Below are 22,042 nucleotides of genomic sequence, written 5' to 3'. Positions count from 1 at the left end.
TGCGCGGGACGCGGGCCCACGGGGTCTCGGCCCCGCGCCCTCTGCTTCCGACTGGCAGGAGTCCAGCGGTGCCCGGGGTACCCCGTCCGGGGCCTTGGGGGTGCCGCCCGCCGGCTCGTGGCCAGACCTCTTCGGCCGCAGGTCTGAGCCTCCTCTGATGAGTTTCAACCCGCGCAGGGGCTAGGAGCGATGGCCAAGGACACCATGCTCAGTCCCCCGGGGTGGGGCAGTGTGAAGTGACCTCGACACCTAAGGCCCCGCCCCGTAGCAGCTTCGGGTACCCCGGTTTTCATCCCTTTGACTCAGCAGCCATTTCGTTCAGGCGAGGAGCCGGGCCCTGGACTGTCAGGACTGCAGGGGTCCTTCAGAAACTGTTAGGATGGGAATGGCGTGTTTATACTGAGATGACCGGCTACTCGCGAAAAGGGGACCACAGAAGACCCCTATTCTTTATGTACTCTGAGAAGGTGCAACAGTAACTAGGACAAATGGGTTGCCGGTTCAGCATGTTGCAAAAAGACCTCCGCGGACATCTGCCAGCCCGCGTACACCTTGCCTGTGCCAGATTGGTTGCGCCCCAAAAAAATAATCAGTCAACTTGGGGGCTGCCTAGGCTGTTTCATCATTTATGCCCTGGAATGTACCAATGATGCTTTTTTTTTTGTCGGTTGCAAAAATCAAAAACATTTCATAGGTGACTAAGCACGTAATACAAGCCATAAGTAGTAAGTGGGTGTTTATTGCAGCGTCTACAGTTTTTTTTTTTTGTTTGTTTGTTTTTTCAGTTATTTTGCTTGATATGGTGCTCAGTAAAGGATTTGTAGAAGATTTGGATGAATCGTGAGTATCTATATTTTTCAGTGGTATCCTAATTTCTTCCAACTCTTGATGTTCGTTGGTATGAATCAAATCAAAAACAGAGTCTGTATTGAGAGGTGTTTCCATAGCACCGATTTCACCTCAGGAGCTGTCCGACTGCTGTATTCGTGCAGAATGGGCTTGTGCACAAGAGTTTGAGAGTTAAAAGATCAGAAATAGGAGACACACTCTTCCACGTTCTGTATTCGATGGTGCCACTTGGCCGTGTTTTTCCTGCCTTAATCACTGCGAGTGGCCGCTGGATGTAGGTAACTGCAGCATGTGTCTTTTACCTCAGGCGTTAATCCCAAGGCCTGGTTTATCGTAGGTGAGGAGTCCAGTTCCAGATCAAAGCTGGGTGTGACCTTTCAGGCCTGCCTATAAAATTGCGAGGTTTTTCTTAGCAGCCTCTGAGGGAGGCTGGCCTCCCCACAGCCTGCGCGCCTCCCTGCAGGGAGCGGTAGCCGCAGACTCCAGCTCTGGGCCCGGCACCCTCGGTGTCCGTGTCCCCAGCCGCATGTCTCCTTGTGCAGGCCTCCTTGCTGGGCGTCTCCTCACACACTGCTTAGTCCTCGTGGGGCTCGGCCAAGGCCCTTTACTCTGCTTGGACTCAGTACTTTTGCACGCTGCATCCTTTCCCTTCCCCTTCCCTCTGCCCACCGCCAGCCAAGAGGGCTTCGCTTCACTGCGCCTCAGCTGCGCCCCCCTGGCCCTTGCCTGGTGCCGTTCTGTTTGGAAAGACGGAACACTGGGGTATCGGCATTGCCTTTTTTAACCTCTTGACTTGCATCGTCGCCTTAAAGTGCAACTTGCAAAGCTTGCAGTTTGGCTGGTTGTCCTGACTAACCACCTCCACGGGCGCACTTGGTGCTGCTCACTGTGGTGCTCGAGGAAGAGCTGAAAGCACCAGGGTCCCGTGAGCACTTCCCCATCCATGTCAGTAAGGCTGTCTGCAAGCCCACCCCCGCTATTAAGGGGTAGGCTGTGGTACGGGGAACAAATTCCTGGGGGGAGCATTGCGTTTCCTCTACACTGATGGCACCTGCCTGAGGGAATGACACAAGGGCACAGCCCAGCAAGGGCAGGACACCCTAGATTCCAATGTGCCATGCTGCCAGGCCATTAAGAGGCAAGAATCTACTACCCGACTGAATTTCTGGGCATGAGCTGGGCAGCGGACCACCTCTCATTCCAGAAAAGGTCATTACCAAGCTCTTGGGCCTTTCAGCCCCCCAAAATGAAAAAGAGACTTGGGCCTGTTTGGCAACTGCTGCTGTCCTGTAACACAGATGGGGAGCTTGGTGTCACCTACCTGCGAGCTTACCAGACAGCTGCTGCTTTGCCTGGGGTCCCAACGGAGCGGGGAACCCCCCAGCAGAACACCGGACTTCCCCTTTCCTGGGCCTGCTCACCCACATCCGCATTGATGTGCACGTCTGAGCAACCTGGTCCTTCCCTCTCTGGTGTCTGCCCAGAGGGGTAATCTCATGGGTCAGGGAGGGCCTGGAAGCTCCCCAGGGTGAATGAAAGACCCTCACCTATTGAGAGGCAGTCACTGGCCTGTTGGAACGCGGTGGGTAAGTGCAGCATGCGGCTCACAGTCATGCCGAGAGACGCGTCTCGCGCCGGCGAAGGACGTGCGGGCGGGCAGCGAGGGGCACTGTTGACTCGGTGACTGCCCCGTTGGCCTGCCCCGTTCCTCACCCACCCCAGCAAGCAAACCCTCCAGTGTTTTCACTGTTGCCTGGACTGCAGCTCATGGCTTGGCCGTTAGTAGTGGACCTCTGTGGAGAGGAGCCTTGGCTAGAGGTCAGTTCTCCTACTAAATGTTGTCCCCTATGTGGATGCGCCCTTGAAAGATCTGGTATTGACAAAGGCAAACTCAGCCACTGCACATGCCACCCTCGTCGGTGAACTACAGAAACTACAGAAACTGAATTGTTCTTCACCCAGACGAGCGGACGTGCAGCTAGCTGATTGTCTCCTAAGCGCGCCGGAGATTGGCCACGGGAATGCAGGCACTGCCTGGCCCCGGCCTGGGTTGGCGTGCACGCCTGCCGTTGTGGGGACAGCGCGCCCGAAGGCTGCTGGCCACGCCCTGGTCCACACAGTAGGTGTGCCAATGTTGGGGGCCAGAGCGGCCCTAGCTCCCAGTCCCTGGCCTTCCCCTGGGTCCTGACAGTGGGGCCTGACCTAGCCACTCCCTTTTGACCCATTACTCAGGCCCCGCTCTTAGGTCCCGTGCCGCGTCTCTTTCCCGTCGCGTCCCTGCGGGCTGACTTGGCCTCTAGCAGACCTAGATTTGCATCTCAGGCGCACAGTGCTTGTCAGTGGACCCGTTATGTAGCGTGCAGTGGACTCTGTTCTCTGTCAGTCCTGACCGCTGTGGTGGTTGAGCATCCATTTCCATGACCTGTTAAGGTACAGGCTTAGTCGGCTGACGGGATGCCTCAGACGAGTGCTCAGGGCGTCGGGGCTGCCGCTCCCCATTGGGCACTTTGCTGAGCACTGTGTGCTTGACCCGGTAGCCTGCCCCTCCTTCAGGTGCGGCCTTCACAGCTGCTCTTTGGCCTCCCTGCGGGGCCCAGGATCATCCTGTCACCTAACGTCGCCTGAAGACTCAGGTCAGGGGGAGATGAGTGGCCCTGAAACGTCAGGGAGTGGGAAACTGATGCCCATTCTCCCCTGGACACAGTGCCTACAGGCTCCAGTTCTGCAGCTTCAGGTGGCTGAGCTGCTTTGCCTGGGCATCCCCACAGGCGGATGTCCGCCTGCCGGGTCCAGCTCTGCCTAACACTGGGGAGCAAAGACAAAAGATTTGGGCTCACCAGCCTGGGCGTGGGTAAGGGGTTCTGCCTGCCTGTGGAATAGTTCATACTGTCACAGCTGGGTAAAAGTGAGCACCCTTGGACTTCAGAGCTCAGAGAAGTGGATTTGCTGCACATTAACTGTAGGTTTAGGAGTTTTATTTAAATATCCCTCTAGAGGACTTTTGCCATTTATCCAATATTGACTGAATTTAGGTCGCTGTACAGACTATCAGGAGATGAAACAAAGCGACAAAGAATACATGATATTGTTTGTTGACTGAGCAATTTGCAAAGGCGCAAAGTAAGGGATACTAGCTGGAAAGGATTGGGCTGAGCGAATGTAAAGGTCAGATAAGCATTGTGAACCTAACTGTGACGTCAGTAGATGCGTAGTTTGATTGGAAGTCGTGGGGTGTCATAGTTGAGTGGAAGGAAACCTGGAGCCAGGGAAGTGTGGCGATTTGTGCTTTTCTTTTGTAGATGGTGGACGTGGGCCTAGAACCTGTCAACCAAGAGGAAAGTGATCCTCATCTTATCTTAGGGAGATGGCTTGGCCACTGAGGGCTGTGTCTTGGCTCTCAGCACCCCCGTCTGCACTCACTAGGCCACTCACTAAGGTGACACTCAGCCTGCAGCGCAGCCGTAGCTACGAGGAGTCACAGTGAGAGGACAGAAGCAGCCTCCTCAGGGGAACTGCTGGGCGGACTCTGGGAGAATCCAGGAGCATGTTTCCAAGCAGAATCCCAAAGGGTGAGCTTAATTCTTCCGTCGGGGGAGTGTGAAATGTGATCTACCAGAGAGGCTCATTAGAAACTCAGTGCCCAGGGATTTTGTTGGGGTTCATGTAAGCACCCTTCTGCCTGGCGTGCGCCAAAATTTCAGACTCCTCGAAGGAAGGCAGCTGTTCTTTGTAAAACTGTGTTGCTTGCATGAACCACACAGGAATACTGAGCTTGTCAGAAAGTGGCAAAGTGGCGAGGATGCTCTTTGAAGTTCAAGTTCAGTGAAAACCGAGAACCAGTCTTGCGGGGTCACCTGTCTGGCACAGATGTAGGAGGAACAGGCACACAGCTGTTTCTGCCAGTTTTTGTTTAAGATTTCTTTGCTCCGACTTTTATTAGTTGCTTTTGTTAAGATGTTCGATGATTAAGATTTAGAGGTCACTGAGTAAAACTTTTACATACAATTTTATTCAAAGAACTTGTTCAGGCTCCCATATTCATCAGCTTACCACTCCCAGTTACTCTGTCGTGAAATGAAACAAACGTACACCCAAAGATTTGTGTTCTTTTTTGTTTTCTAGGTTTAAAGACAGTCGAAAAGATGACATTTGGCTTGTAGATGTGAGTATGTAAATTTTTGTAATTAATTACTTTGTATTCTGTACCCAATATGACAAGCTGTAGTTTGTACTGCTGTGTTTCATTCAATTTGTTTGTTTTTGCTTTTTTTCATTTATATTAAAATGAACCTCAGGAACCAAAACAGTTTCCTGGCAGTGGAACCTATTTTTGACGAGAGAACCTGTGGAGTATGTCTGAGGGAGATCATGGGATGACTCTGTTGCAGAATTCCTTATTTCTTCATGTTTTCTAGAGATTGAGTACATTAATGCTGTTTGGCTGTCAAAAACATGTTCATCTTCTTTCCTCATTTTCAAGTTTGGGACATATTTAAACCTTGCAATGTTTGGGGATTTGTTGTAACTTGTCTCAGTAAAAGAGAAGAATGATAAGCAAAAAGGATGCTTCAGAGCAGCAGAGTTGGAGTTTATGAAGCCGGGGGGCGGGGCATATGCATGTGATGTGTATTTGGTGGCTTCCTGCTCCGTATGACAGTGAAGGTGTTTTATTGCAAACTGTGCCTCTGTTGTGAATAGCTGCCAGGCACAAGTCCTTCAGAGTAAACTCGAAGCGTCACTGTTGAGGAAAATGCCGGGTATTAATCTGCTCTCTGCAGGTGTGTGTTACCTAGTATTAAGCAGCCATTTTAAAAATTACACGTGGAAGTTTCTGTATGTCTAAAACAGACTATTAGACGATCATTGAAAGTGACTGTCTTTTTTTGGTTGTCTTTTTTTTTTTTTTTTTTTTTTTTTCAAAACAAGTTTTATGCACCATGGTGTGGCCATTGTAAAAAACTGGAACCGATTTGGAATGAAGTTGGTCTTGAGATGAAAAGCATTGGGTCGCCAGTTAAAGTTGGAAAGATGGATGCTACTTCCTATTCTAGTAAGCATTAATTGTTTTACTATTCTACTGTTCTTATCGTGAAGATTCTTTACTGATGCAGTATTTAAGGTAGGAGGAAAACCTATTTTTTTACCTGTGTAAAATTAAAGTTATCTTAATTCCAGACTGTTGGTTAAATGACCGTTGAATGTGTAATATGCAATACATGGTGAACTCCTGCGTGGCATGGACGTGTAAGCTGTTGTTCCTGCTTTGAACCGACTGGAGGTAGTCAGTTGATCTGAAGCAACTGGAGATTGGAGTGTTAACACTTGCTCTTGCTGAGTGAACGAGAGTAAAGCGTGGAGTTTGTAAGTTTGTAGTCTCTCCGCGTTGCCTGCCATGGCAGTGATAGGGGAGGACCCGGGACTGGGAGAACGGGCTCAGGTGTTGGGGTGCAGAAGACCAGGCAGAGTCGCGATGTTAAAGTGAGTTTCAGTGGCGCCCCCTGGGGACTAGAATGTCTTGCAGCTGAGGTTGGCGGCGGGGTGGTGGGTGGCACTGGGCTCCTCAGCTGCTTCTGTCAAAGGAGTGCTCGGGCTCGCCGTCTCCCTGCTGGCTGAGTCTGTGGCTCTTTGTTCCAGTGGCCGAGTGGAGTAGCCGTAACAGGCTGTGTGGCCCACGAGGCCTAAGCTACTCATTGCTCGACGCTTTACAGAGGTTTGCCGGCATCTGTCTTCAGGGATGTGGGAGTAGGGCTTAAGTTTAGAGCGGCTTGCGGCGCCCTGCAGTCTGCGAGCAGCGAGCACGGAGGCGGACCTGGGCCCACCTGCTGATGGCTGCGGTTAGTTTCTTCACATGGCTAGGCTTCGGTTTCCCGGTAGAAATACCTGACTTGAGTCCTTTTTAATGAAAGAGTCTTGAGGTGTAAATTGTGTGTCACATATGAAGTCTTTGTCTTCAATTAATGTAGTTTGCTTCTTCAGTTTATAAAGGAAGTGAGGCATGTAAGGTGTATTTTTAGGAAAACAGCCTTGTCTGTGGAGCGACCCACACGTGCTGCAGCCGCAGCTCTGCCTCCACTCCCTGCTTAGGTGGCTTTGGGGAGTGCGGACTCTGTTCATGTCAGTTCTACACCTGTGAAAAGGAGGGTTAGTGCCCTCATGCGAGGGCAAATGAATACTTAGTATTAATGGGTTTTTTGTATTTAACATTTCATATTGAAAACACAAGGTGCTAAGGGATAACGCCAGATTTTAAGGGCCTCCAGAGCCAGTGTGTTGTAGATTCTGTCAGTTGCCATTGGGAGGGGATAGTGTTTTGAGAATGCAGATCACTCAGTACACATGTTTATAGCAGCACCGTGTAGGGTGGAAAGGAAATGCACCCGAGACAGGAAACTCTTCTTAGTTGACTTCCGTCACATTCTGGCAGAGAATGCTGGAGCCCGGCTTTGGGTGTGGTAGTAAAGACCAGGCAGCGACCCTGTTTTCCAGCGTGTGTGACAGGTGTGACAGGTTGGCACTGGGACATAAAGAGCTGGGGGAGATGATGTGCCCTTCAGGGGTAGGGTTTGAGCTGTGCTGCCCTGGTTATGCGGGAAAGAAAGGGACGTTGAATCCTTTGGGTTTTGTTCTGTTTTGCTATTAGCAGCTGTTTGGAATTTGTGCTGTTTTGCTTTATTGGTGTTTGCAAATAGGCAAACTAGAAGGTGAGCCGTGAGGCTAGAATTGAGTGACACAGTTGCATTGCTGACACTCAAGAAGAGCTCCAGGGCGGAAGGGTTTTGTGCAGAGAGAATAATGTGCCTGAGTTGATCTTTCTTGAAGTAAGCTTCTTAGAACAATAATCACAAAATTCTCAAGGCCAGCTCTGACAGCGAGTTCTCGTTTTTAGACACGTTTGCTGGTTAGACAGGCACGCCCATGCATCCTCTCGGGTAGTCATCCGGACACCGTGAGGGCTCTTTTACCAGCTGCTGTTTGTCGAGCTCACTCCTCATATTCTAGAGATTAAAGAATGAACAAAGACAAATCCTTTCAGTCCTGGAAATGCAGGAGAAAGAGGACCAGACCAGCAAATGCAATAAAATCTAGTGTGACAAATACTTTTGTGCACCTCAGTCATTTATTTAACAGAGTAATAGAGTTGTGTATGTAGGAGTGTAGGAGTATAGGAAAAATAGAATAAAGCAGATAGTACCCTGACATCAGCCAGATCACATGAACCACTCATGTGATGAATCAGACTTGTGGTAACAGTTTAAGTCAAAATTCTTTTTGTAGGATCTAATTCATTAACTTATTGCTCCATATTTATCAGCTATCCCTGTGTGTCACTATAGGCAGCACTGTGATTAGGGAGAAAGTAGCCAAGACTTTTGGATCTCAGTAGCTTAGAGTAGAAAGTGCTTCAAATGCTGAGCGTGTACAGATGACTCCGGTGAGGTAGGTCTGCACGTGCAGCTCTGCCCTGAGCTCCCCGGCTCCATCCCTGTGTGCACCCTGCGCCTCCTCCCCTCCTTGCACCTCATCGCCGCCCTCTCTGGTGGCCTCACTCACAACCCGTGTTAGACAACCACTTCTCTTTGTGAGCAGGCAGAGGGGAGACGCTGTGTCCTGCGCACTGTCCTCTTCAGGCTCCCCTCCCCTGAGCCCTCCCCTCCCGGGCTGCACCCCACCTCATGGGGGAGCCTGCTTGTAAACCCCACTGCTTGGCTCGTCCAAGCACTGTTTACGGAAAACACGTGGCACCAGCTTTGATTTATTCTGCAACTATTTAACCCTTACCCTGTGCCAGGGTGTGCCAGGCACGTTCTAAGCACTGGTCTTACTTTGGTGAGCAAAACAGAATTTCCTATTCTCCTGGAATTTATATTGTAGTGGGAAGAGCCAAACAGTAACCAATACACATAAGTAAGTTGCCTGTGGTTACTTAAGCATTTGGTGTCATGAGGCATATACTTTGCACTTTATTAGAGAATGAAGGAGATATTTTATGTGTTTTATGGAGCAAAACATACTATCATCTCCCTGTTTTCAAAAAAAGTTGATGAGTTCGAAAACTACTGTCTACAAATTACAGATTGACTTTTGGTATATGATTCCTGAATCCAGCTAAATACTTCAAGGTGCTCCAATACCGTCCCTTCCTCCCAGAGTAGGGCTTAAGCAGGTAAAGAAACGGAAAGGTTTTCAGGTGAGCTGCTGTCGCACTTCTCTAACTAGAACACAGAGCGTGGGCTGCCTGCTGGAGCTCTGTCCTCCTAGGTCCTCTTCAGGTCTCCGGCCTCAGTGTCCTCACCTGCCTGAGGATTACCTGATGTGCTCCATGGTGCCTCAGATTACAGCCAACCGAGTGATTGTCTTTGAGACACTCAGTGTCTCAGTTTCTCATGAGTGTTAAGAGAATTGTCCACATGTTTGACATTATGTGTGGCTTCTAATGTAATCAAATAGCTTAAAAAGTATACTGTCAGGCATAAGTCATATCTGACATATATGCATATGCATGCACCTCCTTTGTACATATCCCTTTAAAAATGACCACTAAGCCGCTTCTCATTCAGACTTTCTAAATTTGGTGTGATCTCACCAATAATGATTTCTGTAGTAAGTTTTGTTCATTATCAACCTGAGTATAGTGAGATTGCATTTATCTCTCCGGCGTAGGTAAACTTACAGTGGCATCTGGCCAGTAACATCTGGGGCCAGTGGCTTCCTGAACTCTGTAGGGTGTTTAGGCGCATCCCTGGGGGTGGGGGAGCAGAGGCAGCAGGAAGAAGAAACATGCCTGGACTGTATAAACACGAGATGGTGACGGGGGCCCTCACCCTCCTGTTGGCATGTCTGTGGTACACACTTTGCTGGGTGCTTTTTGTGTGTGTTTGAATTGACGGCCCTTTTCCTCTGGGGAACCTATATTTGAAGTTTTAGGAGTAGGTGCTATGACACATCTCCATCATACGGCGGTAAAAGCCAAGATCAAGAAATGAAGGGTTAGAATTGATTATTTCCAAGGTTTGTTGGATAGGAAATTCTGGATAGAACCCGGTCCCTCTATTGGATAGTTGTTCTGATACAAGAAATGGGGTACAGACCAGAGGTGAGGATTCACCAGAGGCAGTGGAGCCGAGCAGGTGGGTCGACTGATACTGCGTCGGCAGCACCTCACTGATAAAGAGACAGTCGTGGCGCAGACTGCCTCACGCAGGACGCTGCTGGAGAGCAAGGTCCCGGCCTTGTTCTTGGCAAACCAGTCATACGGCGTGGGTCACCTGGGGAAGCAGAAAAGGAGAGGGAGAAGCCGAAGAAGCGGGGAGGGTGGACCTGTGCTGCTTCTCTGCTGACAGCTTGGTGCGCAGATCCAGCCCTGACCGCCAGTCGGGATTCCAGTCTCGTCAACGAGACGTTCCACTGATCAGCTGTGGGGTCCTTCACTGCACATCAGTCAGCGGCCCCCCAGGCGTCCCCCGTCACACCCCGTGATGCACACCCTTCCCAGGGTGACCAGCTTCATGCTCTTAACGGATGTCGAAGCCACCTCGTAGGGTGGGCTCCTGTGACCGGGCAGTTCTGACCTTGCTTTAGGCCACGGAACTGTAGGCGGCAACAGGGGGCTGGACAGGCCGCCTGGGACTAGCAGGCCCACAAGCAGTGGGTGGGTCAGGAGAGGCTGCCTTTCCGTGAGGGTCAGTTCCCTAGCCAGAGATTGAACTTGTGCTGCAGTGCAAGCAGATAGCTTCTCAGTGCTGCACTTTAACCCGTTGCGCCACCAGGAAGGGACTATCATGGCAGTTTTTCATGAGTCTTAAGCTAATCAGGGCTTGTAGTTCCCTGCCTCCTTAATGTGAGGAGGGACATTAAGAACACACTTTGCTCAGATGATATTCCCAGAGTCCTCTCTGTTTACTTGGAAGAAGGCAATCTCATTGGCAGCAGTTTTCAATTGGGATATACGTAATAGAATTAGGTACTAAAATAGAGATGGGCACAGATAATTGTTATTGAACTAAGGTCATGTGATTTGAAAGGCAGCATCTGTATCTTCAGAACCTGCATTATTTATGTTACTTCCTGCAGTTTGTGTTCCCTCTAAAAAAAACAGTGTCACTAATAAATATAAGTAAAACTGGGCAAGTCTGAATAAGTCAGCAGCCTGGTGATGACATCATACTGTAATTTTGTAAGATGTCCCATCGGGGGAGCTGGGCAGAGCTCAGCTGATTTCTGACCACGCCTTGTGAATCTACAATGAACTCAAAATTTAACATTCACTTGAAAAATTAAAGCTGTTAATTGCTATCCAGATCCCTCCAATCATTTCTCTGTATGTCTAATGGAGAAGCTTGAGAGTTGACAAGAAGCTCAAGAATTGATAAGACAGATTGACTTTGGGTATTATGCGCTTGTGAATTGATGGGGAGTGACGAGAAACCAAGTATCAGTGATTACTAGAGTAATTTGGAAAGCCAGAACCACATTAGCGATGAGAAAATGCCCTGAAAATAAAGAAAATTGAGAAATCGTGTGAGTAAATACAATATAGTTAGTATGTATAGCACAATTGTGTAAACATATATTGTCCCTTAACTGAGATATTTCTTATTTCTTGCCCTAATTACCTTGAGTCTGTAAACTAGGACAGCGTTAGTTTGCTGTTCTAATTTCTATACTTCTTGAAGTCTGAATTCCCTATTGCTTACTTGTTTTTGTTACTACTTGTTCTCTGCTTCCAAAAGATGCAACTATGTTTCATTTTACTTAATATTTGGATTTCAGAATAATATTTAAAATGATCAGAATTATTTGGGTTATTAAAAAGCAGAAACTTTTAAATAAGAGTAGGTGAATTGTGTTTAGACTTTATATTGATTGCAGAAATTGAGTGATTTTGCAAATATGTTTTTAAAATTAAAGTAATGAAATACATTTAAGACTCAGAAAACACTGAAGAAAGAGATGAACTTTTTTTTTTTTTTTTTGAAGAAATATCTGTCCTGGAAATGGCATCAAATGAGAAGTGAGACTTTATATGTGTATGTATTTTTTAACAAAAATCTTTAACATAAGTAGTTTAGGGATAACAATTAGCTGTTCTCGGCATTCGCATAGTCCTGTGTGCTGGCCGTTGGTTGGGTTAACTGTTTTGTGTGAGAGTGTCACATTTTTTCTTTTGTGTGTGCTTATATTCTTTTTAAAACTTAAAGAAAATCTATATAGGTTTGTATGTCTATATTTTTAAGTAAAAGGCTCATTTATTACCTAGTTTCTCATTAAAAAAATTTAGAATTATTTATTCTTTTTCTTATCAAGGCATTGCTTCAGAGTTTGGAGTTCGAGGTTATCCAACAATTAAGCTGTAAGTTGAGTGTTGTATGTTTATATGTGTATGTTTATCAGTTTCCTCTGCTTTCGCTGTATTACGTTCATTTCTGACAGCCTCCTGGAGGAGTGAAGACCGGAGTCCCGCAGTTCTTTTCGGGTGCAGTGCGAGGTCAGGGGGCACCTGCACCTGGCTCCCCGCGCTCGTGAGCGCCGTCCGGGCTCCGTGCGGCTCCTACGGCGGCAGGAGGCGGGGGCGGCTGAGCCGGGGCCTCTCCCACGAGCTCGGCAGGCACTTCTGCTTTTTCATGTGAATTCTGTCGCCTAACAGATTTACTGTCCTGTAGTCAGACTGATTTTGAGGGGTGAGCAGACTGGGGGATGTTAATTCTAATCTGGAGGTGTTGGTCTAGTCTAGTGTGTGTGCTTCATTTGGAAGAACTGGCGTGATGATTCCAAAGGACATATGTTACAGACACACTTCTATTGGATTTCTCGGGACTTTCATCCTGATTTTGATAATGTGGGCAGTAGAGGAATTATTTTGGAAGTTGTCTTTATATTTATAGGAAAGTAAATTTTTATTTCAATATTTCAAAACTTCAGCTTTTAAAATTTGACTAATTTTAATTTATTCTTATGTGTGGACCTCCTTCTTTCCCCCTCTTTAAACTAGTTTTCTCATCTACTTATTTCTTGTGTTGTCTTTTCTATTCTTCTGTTTAATTATAGATGTTCTGTTTGTGCTTTTACGATTTTTTTAAATAAATTTTCATTAACTTGAATACGTGTAATTTAATAAAATGCAGCATTTTTTTTTTTTTTACATTTTGAGTTGGTGGTCTCCTGAAACCAGTTGCTTGCTTCTGAAATTCTACAGCTATTATTTTATATACTGTAATTTTATGTGACGAGAGTAATTAACATTAAAAATTAAAGCAGTTGAAATAATCCAAGCTTGTATTTGCTTTTTTTTTTTTTTAAGATTAAAGGGGGACTTGGCGTATAATTATAGAGGACCACGAACTAAAGATGACATTATTGAGTTTGCACACAGGGTGTCTGGGTAAGTTCTTACTAGGAAACGCTTTTACCATTACTACAATTGCTATATATTAAACATTAAATGTGATTTTGAGCACATATTTTTAGGGATTTGACCTAAATATGAGGAAAGGTAAGACTATGTAGTGCATGCAAAGAAACCATTTATTTAAAAAAAATTACTTGTTTTTGCACAGAAGAACTGGGGTGCAGACCAGAGGTAAGGGGATGAGAGGATTCACCAGAGACAGAGTAGGGAACAGTACAGAACGGAATAGGCAGAACCACTGAAGTCCACTGCCAAAGGGAACAGTGGACAAGATAGCAGAGTTCTGCTGTACCCTGATGGGGGATTGAACTCAGGCCTTCACCCAGGGCCTTTGAGGTGGTAGGACGAAGACTCAGCCCCGGAGTTTGCTAGGAGGCCCTGTGAGCTCACATTTTAGTTCATTTGCCGGGGCCTCCTGGTGGTGCAGTGGTTAAAGTCTCAGTTCTATGAAGCTGTCACCTGCCACTGCAGTGTGATTTCCGTCCTCGGCCAGGGAGGGACCCCCACGACGCGGCAGACCTCTCCTGTCTCCCTGCTGCTCCCTCAGCAGGGATTTCAGTGGCTCTTCCTCTTCTGCTCCATGTTTTGTCTTTGGTGAATCCTCTCTCTCTCACACACAACCCGCCTTGCGCTTCTGGCCTCTACCTCAGTTCTGTAATGCATAAATAAATAACTCTTTAAAAAAAATTCACTTTCTGTATAGAAGAATTTTCCTCAGTGAATTTTAAAGAAGATGCTCAAAATTTGATTTTATAGCTAGCTATGCTGTGAACCTTAAGTCTATATTACTATAATTTTGCTTTTGTACTGCCTGATTTACAAGAATTTACTTTTATAGTTACTTATGTTTAGAGTTAAACATTCACAGTATTATAATTCTGGGTAGATTTAGGGTTTAATCTCTAGCATGTGCTACTGGAAAGTGCTTTTTAGATACAACCAGCATACTAGACTGGGACTGTCACATTTTGCCTCGTGTGAGGTAGTAATCCATTTTTTGCTTAGAATGTAGTATAATTAGAAACAGAAAAATTGAGTAATTGAATTACAGATCTCTGAAGTTTTACTGACAAGGAAACAGTTTCTTCTATAGGCATCTCCTGCAGCTTTGAATATGGTCATTTAAGAAAAAAATAAATGACCTTACAGGGATATACAAAAAGGTTACTGCTTATAATTAAGTAATGTGATTATGAAGAGAATGTTCTTGAAAGGAACATTCATCCTGATAGTTAACTTACTGAATTCAGTCATACTGTGGGTACTTTCTGATGAGTTACACAGGATATGTTACCTTGGTAACTTTAAGATAACTGTAAGATAAATTGAAATGTTGGAATGAATTTGTTAGATGAGTGCTATTATTTGCATAAATTATTTGAGAAAAGGCACAAAATTAGGAATGATCTTTGTGTATCAAAGTTTATCAATGTAATTTTCACTATTACTAGTGAATATTGCATATTACTTGCTTTGTGAATAAATAAGTTATGGGATAACTTTCTATTTTATGAGGAGATTGTTAGGAGATATGCTTTATTCCCCCATGATTTATGTTAGTTTTTGTCTTGACAATTTTTAATGAGTTTCAATTTAAGCTTAGGAGGAAGGGTTTTTCCTGATGTAACCAGGGGTGACATTGTTGCAAATGAAATTGCAAGAGTCAGTTCTGAAGTTGCATCACTTACCAGTTAATGACCAAAGTGTTAAAATGGTACCAGACTGATGCAATACAGTCAATGACTTGTGCGTTTCGAATTAGGCCCCTTATAAAAATGCATTTTATGCTTTCTGTAGATTTGGTGGATTAAAGCTCTGATAAGACAGACCACATTTAAAAGACTGCCTCTTATTTTAGCTTTCTAATTACATTTTGTAAGTGATGATTTGTAATAACATTTGCTGTAACTTAGTCTGTTTAACTTGAAATGTGCTTTATGATAAAACTCAGTTAACTTCTGTTTTTTCCACTTGAACTTCTTGTGTACTGTTAGGACGTAACCATTTTCTATTTAGTTTTTCCTGAAAAAAGTAACATACTTATAAAACACTTTAGTTTTAATCTCAATAGAGCATTTTAAAACTAGATAATGTTTAAGTTGACAGGAAAAGGCATAGTCCTAATATAGTTTATATTTTCCCAAGAGAAGGTATTTCAGTGTGTTTGCATGACTGGTCTTTTGAAAGGGAGAAAAAGGCAATCCTCTTGTGTGTTACTTTGTTTTTAGCTGAACATTCACTTAAAGGCACTTTTCTGTTTTTTACCTATCAAAATATTGACTAAAATACTATTCTCTAAAGGAATGTATTTGAAACTTACTTTATAAGTTGATAGATTAAATTGTAGGTACTGTATTTTTATTGTATAGCTATACTCTAGTGATCATGAGCTATAGTTTTAGCAACTGTATGTGGATTGAGTGATAGATCCACTTAAACGCAGCTACTGTACTCGTAGAGTTTTATAACTGTAGATACATTAGGCTGTCAGAGTAGCAGTAAATTAATGTGCTCTCTTTACTTTAAATGCAAGTTTGCTTTTCGGTTGTTCATTTTGTTTCCAAACAGGGCTCTCATTCGGCCACTTCCAAGTCAGCAAATGTTTGAGCATGTGCAGAAGAGACATCGTGTATTTTTTGTTTATATAGGTGGAGAGTCACCTTTGAAGGTAGCAAATAATTTTATTTTTAATCCACAAATACAAAGGTTATTATTTCATTTTCTCTGTAGCAAAGGTTTGACCAGAAACGCAAACTAACTTCTCTCTCATGGAAATAATTTCAATAAAATACTTCTTTGTGTACCCACTATAGTTACTGCCGTCATGCTACTAGTGAGTGAAACGCGTGTAGTGATTACTGCTTGTCTTGGTGTTTCTCCTGTCATGGACCTAGTTATTTAAACTTTGTATTACTTTGTTAGCATTTTGGTGTCTTTGAGATTGTAAAGTGTAGTTTGAGTGTAAGCTTTTATAAAGATTTATTAATGATACAGAATGGTACAGCCAGAGGTGCGGGCTGAGAGGATTCACCAGAGACTGAGTGGGGAGCACAACAGGTGGGCTGCTGAAATGCACCGCTGAGGGGAGCAGTGGGGAGACAGGAGAGTCTGCTGCACCTTGTGGGTCACTTCCTGCCTTGGGATGGAGCTCAGGTCTCATGGCTGGCTGTAGCTTTATAGTGCTGTCACTTTAACACCTGTGCCACTCGGGAGCTCGGGAGGCCCCCTGAATGTAAGCTTTTTTTTTTAAGATTTATTTATTTGTGCATACAGAACTGGAGTACAGGCCAGAGGCTCTGGGGCGGTGAGAGGCTTCACCAGAGACAGAGCGGGGAGCAGGACAGGCAGATGGATGAAGTACACTGCTGAGGGGAGCAGCGGGCGGGTCAGGAGAGGTCTGCCGCGCCATGTGGTCACCTCCGGGGCAGGCGGGGATCGAACTCATGCGGAAGTGGCTTAAGCTTCTTTGTGCTGTGCTTTAACCCGCTGCGCCACCAGGGAGGGCCCTGAATGTAAACTTTTAAAGGGGAAAAGGTCATTAACTTCAGATTATTTTACTTATGTGTGTATACACTACACTATTTCTTCTGATGATCACCAGATTAAATTAACAAATATGAATTGAGTTTATGTATTTTATACTTCTCCAAATCAAAGTTCCTTAAATATAGTACTTACTACATCTGTCCTTTGTCTCACAAATGATCTTTATTTCATATGCTTTGTATTCTTTCTCTTCACATCAGGGTTTAAGGCAGAAGTTGGGAGGATGCTACTTCACAGTACTAGCTTTGCTCTGCATGTTTAATGAGGAATTGGTTTTCATCTTCAATAAAACTTAATTCAACCTTTTTGTTTGTATTATCACAGGAGAGATACATAGATGCAGCATCAGAATTAATTGTGTACACATACTTCTTTTCTGCCTCAGAAGAAGTGGTTCCTGAGGTAATATTTAAGATTAATGTTTAATGATGTAATTTTGTTTTTTTTTTTAAGTATTAACTGCTTTTATCTGTCAGATTTATTTACTGTGATACATGTAGAGAGAGTGAACATTGATTCTGTTCTGCTGGTGTGACACTTTAAAATCTGTTATACAATCTATTATAGCAATAGCTTGATAGCATTTAGGGATTATAATCATTACATTCAAGTTTTTTCCCTCTTTTAAATAGTAGCAGTAATGAGAAGTAGTACCTGAAACCTTTAAGTCAGTTTGGAAGTATCAGATCTTTATATATGCAATATATAATATTTTTTAAAGATTTATTTATGCATACAAAACTGGGATACGGGCCAAAGGTTCAGGGGTGGTGAGAGGACTCCCCAGAGGCAGAGTGGGAGCAGAACAGGGTATGGACAGAGTACACTGCTGAGGGGAGCAGTGTGCCAGAGAGAGTTCTGCCACGCCGTGTGGGTCACCTCTGGGTGATTGAACTTATGCTGAAGCAGCTGGCGCTAGCTTCGCAGTGCTGCGCTTTAACCCACTACACCGCCAGGAAGGTGTAAGTTTAATGTATAAATTACATGATACTTAACGCGATAGTTTTTGTTCAGCAAGTCTTTTTGTCTTCTAATCCGTACATGTGCTAAGGTCTGGGTAATCTGTCAGCAAAAGAGGCACAATCCCACCACAACAGCAAGGATCTTATACTCTCCTGGGCAGACCTGTTAATTTTAGGGTTTGGTGTCTTCTCTGGGGCCCTCTGGCAGAGGACACAGTCCTGAGTACACTTATCCGGGACAGGCTGTCGTAACTGCGACGGATAAAGGCCGTAGAAGAGCAGGTTATAGAAGAGCATTTAGAGGTGGGCGGTTGACTGAGAAATGTCTGTCTGAGACTTAAGTGACATGAAGAAACCACACACAGATCTGTGGGCAGAGGATTGCAGAAGTAGGAGCAGGTGCTTGAGGAACTGCTTGGCTGGAGGGAGAAGGTAGGCGGTGAGAGGGAGGAGGGAGGAGCCAGAGCAGGCCTCAGCCGTGTGGCTGCGTGGGAGGGAGGACGCTGGTGATAGGCTCGGCTCATTTTCGGGACTAACCTGCAAGGCTTTCTAAGCAGTCTTAGGCGGGGGCCTTAGAGGCTTGCTGATGTCTGGGACCTGGCATAATCCGACACCATGCATTGCTGGTGGTTTAAAAGAAAAATGCCCCTGTGTAATTACTGTGAACATCTTGCCTGTTGTAATTTACCTTTCTATCCCCTTGTTATACCTAGGGGATGGGGGGTGGGGCAGGGAGAAAAAGTGACAGTCCATGTGCCCTGGCGTCTGTTCAGAGCAGTGTGCAGAATGTAATGCTCTTTTGTAAGAAAAGTTTTCTGATTTTAAAAATAAAGTGGGTGGGTTCCGAGGGGCTTTGCCAGGTGGGGCCCACCTGTGCTTGTTACCTGCTCTTGTTACTGCTGGCAGTCTGGACGAGTTGCTTTACACAGGCTTTAGTTATTCTTGCAAGTGTGTGTCATCTTATTTTTATTTCTGAGTATATTGGGTTGTTGATAAAGTTATGATGTGTTTTTTTCTGTTTTCTGTATAAAAAATGTGTCATGACTCTTGCTGCCCGATAGTTGTCAAAGTCTGCTAAGGAAAAGATAGTTATTTTAGGACTTTGTACTTCTACTGACAGTTTTCTTAAGACCATCATTTATGTTTTCCCTGTATTTTGAATCTTAATGGTTGTTTATGCAGAGCTCTTTGATTTGCAAATAGTATTTGTAAAAACCCAGGTGGGTATAACAAGGGGATAGAAAGGTAAATTACAACAGTTTCTGACTTCCTAAGACTTAAAGATAACTGGAGAAGTTGAGCCGTAGCCAGGGAACTAATGAGTGATTTTAAAGCATTGCAGGGAAAGGAGGGGGTTAGGGCTGGCACCACTTGGCCCGTCACAGAGACCCTCACGAGGGACTTTTGGGTGGGGAGGTGTGTGCTTGAAGCAGGGCCTCGCTGGGGGCTTTGCAGCTGCCCTCGCAGTGGGGGTTTCCCTAGTCATCTGTGTCACCCGAGATATGTCTTCCCCCCTTTCATCTTTCCAGGACAGCTATCTTTGTTTTCTTTTCATTTTATTGTTACTTTTGTTAGTTTTCTGCTGATTTACTTGTCATTCAGTTTTACCACACTCGTCTGACATTTCCCTGTGGCCCGCCCTGTCAGGTCCCCTGTCCTGATGCCAGCATGACTGAAATTTCACCCCTGAAGCGCCACGCACCCTCTGGAGGAACCCATTATCGAAGCTCACTTGAGCTTAGCGTTTTACTGTGGACGCCAGCTGTGACGTAGCTTGGCTGGTTGACTCTTGACTCCTTGCGTGCCAGGTGCCCGCTGCCCTGGCTCTGCTGGGTGAGGAGAGACCTGGCGCACAGCCAGTTTGTGGGGAAGCTGGCCCTGCGCTGACTGCAGCCTGACCCCTCACAGTGCCTCCCTCCCAGCCCGACTTCGGAGCTCTTTAGTCTGTTACCAGCTCTGAGACTGGTCTGAGGTGCCCTAGCCAGCAGAACACTGCCCGTGGCTAGAGAGGTGCCAGGCGCCCGCTTACGTGAGCTTCCTTTAGCTCTGCTTTTTCATTTTACTATAACTTTATCTTTTTTTTATTTGTCAAGTTCTGTTTTCTCATGCCAAATCAATATATTTGAAATTAATAGAAATTTTTTTAGTGATTAAAAGTATTTAAAGTTGTGATTTTTTACAGTATGTCACCTTAAAAGAGATGCCTGCTGTGCTTGTTTTCAAAGATGAAACCTACTTTGTTTATGATGGTAAGTTTCAGAGTTTTGTTTTTTTTTTTAAGATTTACTTATGCATACAGAACTGGGGTACAAAGGCCAGAGGCTCAGGGGCGGTGAGAGGCTTCACCAGAGACAGAGTGGGGAACAGAACAGGCAGATCACCGAAGTCCACTGCTGAGGGGAGCAGCGGGCGGCCAGGAGAGGTCTGCCACGCCATGTGGTCACCTCCGAGGCAGGCGGGGATCGAACTCATGCTGAAGTGGCTTTAGGTTCTTAGTGCTGTGCTTTAACCCGCTGCGCCAGTTTCAGAGTTTTAAATGATGTAGAACATGATAAATTTAACTGTCATGTCCATTATAGCACTTAGGTATTGATAAAAGATTTAGTGAATATCATTACTACATACAGTTCCCATTGTTTAAAATATTGAGGGGTTTTCTTACCTGTCAACTTTAATTCTTTTCATCTACTGTTCTGTTGGGAATTTTCCCTCAAATTTTGTGACAAATTGTCTCTTTGGCAGATGAACCCTGTCGGTTTCTGTGTGTTATTTTAAAATATTCAGAATTAATTTTTTTAAAGGTTTGTTGGGGAAGTTTTTATTTTATTTTTTTTAAGGTTTATTATTTTCGCATACAGAACTGGGCGCAAGATTCAGGGGATGAGAGGATTCACCAGAGACAGAGTGGGGAGCAGAACAGGATGACTGATGAAGTACACTGCTGAGGGGAGCAGGGGGGAGCCAGGAGAACTCTGCTGCGCCCTGTGGGTCACCTCGCTGGTGGGGGATTGAAGGTGAAAGCTGCGGCTTTATAGTGCTGGGCTTTAACCTGTTGCACCTCCAGGGAGGGCCTCAGAATTAATTTTTTAAAAAGATACCTAGCATTTCTAACAAAGAAAGGTGAAGATGTAAACCATCTTCAGTGGTGTTGAAGTGCCTGGTGTCCCTCCCTGGTTTCATCTTCTTTCTTGACAGAGGTCACCACTTACCTGCTGGCCGGCTTTCCCTCATGGAAGGCAGAACTTGGGTTTGTTTTTAATGAGACCCCACAGTCGAGAGAGTGGTAAACGAGGCTGCCCTGCGCCCACCACTGGCCGAGATGGCCACCAGGCTTACTCCACACTTGCTTCTCCCCTTCCCTGCGTTACCTCAGAGCAGACCCCGTGACACTTCTCAGGGGGCCACGTGCTATGCGCCATGTGAAAATGTAACAGCTTCTTGGCGTGATCAAGTGCCTCCTCCACGGTCCCTGTGCCGTTCTCTGAGGTGCCCAAGCCATGCGGGGAGCGACTCGCTGGGCCACAGCAGTCTTGATGGCCTCCTAAGCGATAGTGCAAGGACAGTGAATATTCACTTTCTCATTCGCACCTGCCACACTGGAAATTCTCTGTGGTCTTGTGAGGCTTTTGGCTTCTGTGTTGGAGAGCACAGTTGTAGAACATTGTATTTGCTGCAGAAACATTCCAGAGTGATAGTTGTTAAATAACAAAAGAAACTAGAACTACTTAAGAGCAGTAAGCTTTGCGTTACTTAAATAATTCAAATAAATAGAAGAATATCCAATATAAGGAGCATTTTTGTTCTCTTCTGTAAAAGGAGAATTTTTTGTTTTGATAGCTTTTGAAGGCTGAGTGTTTCTAGAATTCAGTCCTTATTTGTAAATGTGAGGACTGAAATTTTTTCTGACTATAGTGTAATTGCTGCTTATGTTTATACAAGTTACTGTCTTTTACTTGGTAATTTCATTTTATCTTTCAGGTAGGTAATGAGGCAGATTAATATCCTGTTTATGAAGGAGGTAGCAGAGAATGCTAGGCAAGGGGTAGCTATATAGGTAAATCACAGGTTCATTTGTGTGCTCGTTCATTCTCTGGACATTTATTGAATGTCTGTATTAGATATTGAACATAAAAAGGAAGTAAGAAGAACTTGCTTTCATACTAGCATATATGAAATAGGGAGAGGAAAATAATCCTCTGAGATGCCTCCTCAGACCACTTGCTCATGTGTTGCAGCACTTCGCCCGTGTGTTGTCTCAGTTGCCGTTACATCAGTTCCA

The 22,042-nt window shown here is 45.2% G+C and overlaps 2 protein-coding genes across 2 annotated transcripts in view; one reads left to right on the top strand and one right to left on the bottom strand.

The window, feature by feature from the left end:
* The window catches only part of CCDC102B (coiled-coil domain containing 102B), a 239,920-nt gene extending 239,767 nt beyond the window's left edge, over nt 1-153 (bottom strand). Inside the window, exon 1 of the mRNA XM_012725769.1 lies at nt 128-153. The gene's annotated coding sequence lies outside the window, so the exon portion shown is untranslated. The remainder of the gene's footprint in view (nt 1-127) is intronic.
* Nucleotides 154-189: 36 nt separating this feature from the next.
* TMX3 (thioredoxin-related transmembrane protein 3) overlaps nt 190-22,042 on the top strand; it is a 37,386-nt gene continuing 15,533 nt past the window's right edge. Inside the window, exons 1-9 of the mRNA XM_012725798.1 lie at nt 190-231; nt 695-840; nt 4,972-5,011; nt 5,776-5,899; nt 12,154-12,199; nt 13,148-13,228; nt 15,824-15,923; nt 17,126-17,203; nt 19,946-20,012. Coding sequence (XP_012581252.1) covers nt 190-231; nt 695-840; nt 4,972-5,011; nt 5,776-5,899; nt 12,154-12,199; nt 13,148-13,228; nt 15,824-15,923; nt 17,126-17,203; nt 19,946-20,012 — 724 coding nt within the window. The remainder of the gene's footprint in view (nt 232-694; nt 841-4,971; nt 5,012-5,775; nt 5,900-12,153; nt 12,200-13,147; nt 13,229-15,823; nt 15,924-17,125; nt 17,204-19,945; nt 20,013-22,042) is intronic.

The sequence above is a fragment of the Condylura cristata genome, unplaced genomic scaffold (assembly GCF_000260355.1).
Source record: "Condylura cristata isolate star-nosed mole 26May11 unplaced genomic scaffold, ConCri1.0 scaffold00016, whole genome shotgun sequence".
In the NCBI taxonomy this organism is placed as follows: Eukaryota; Metazoa; Chordata; class Mammalia; order Eulipotyphla; family Talpidae; genus Condylura; species Condylura cristata.
Note: the sequence above shows the minus strand (reverse complement) of the source record. Positions and strands in the feature narration are given on the sequence as shown.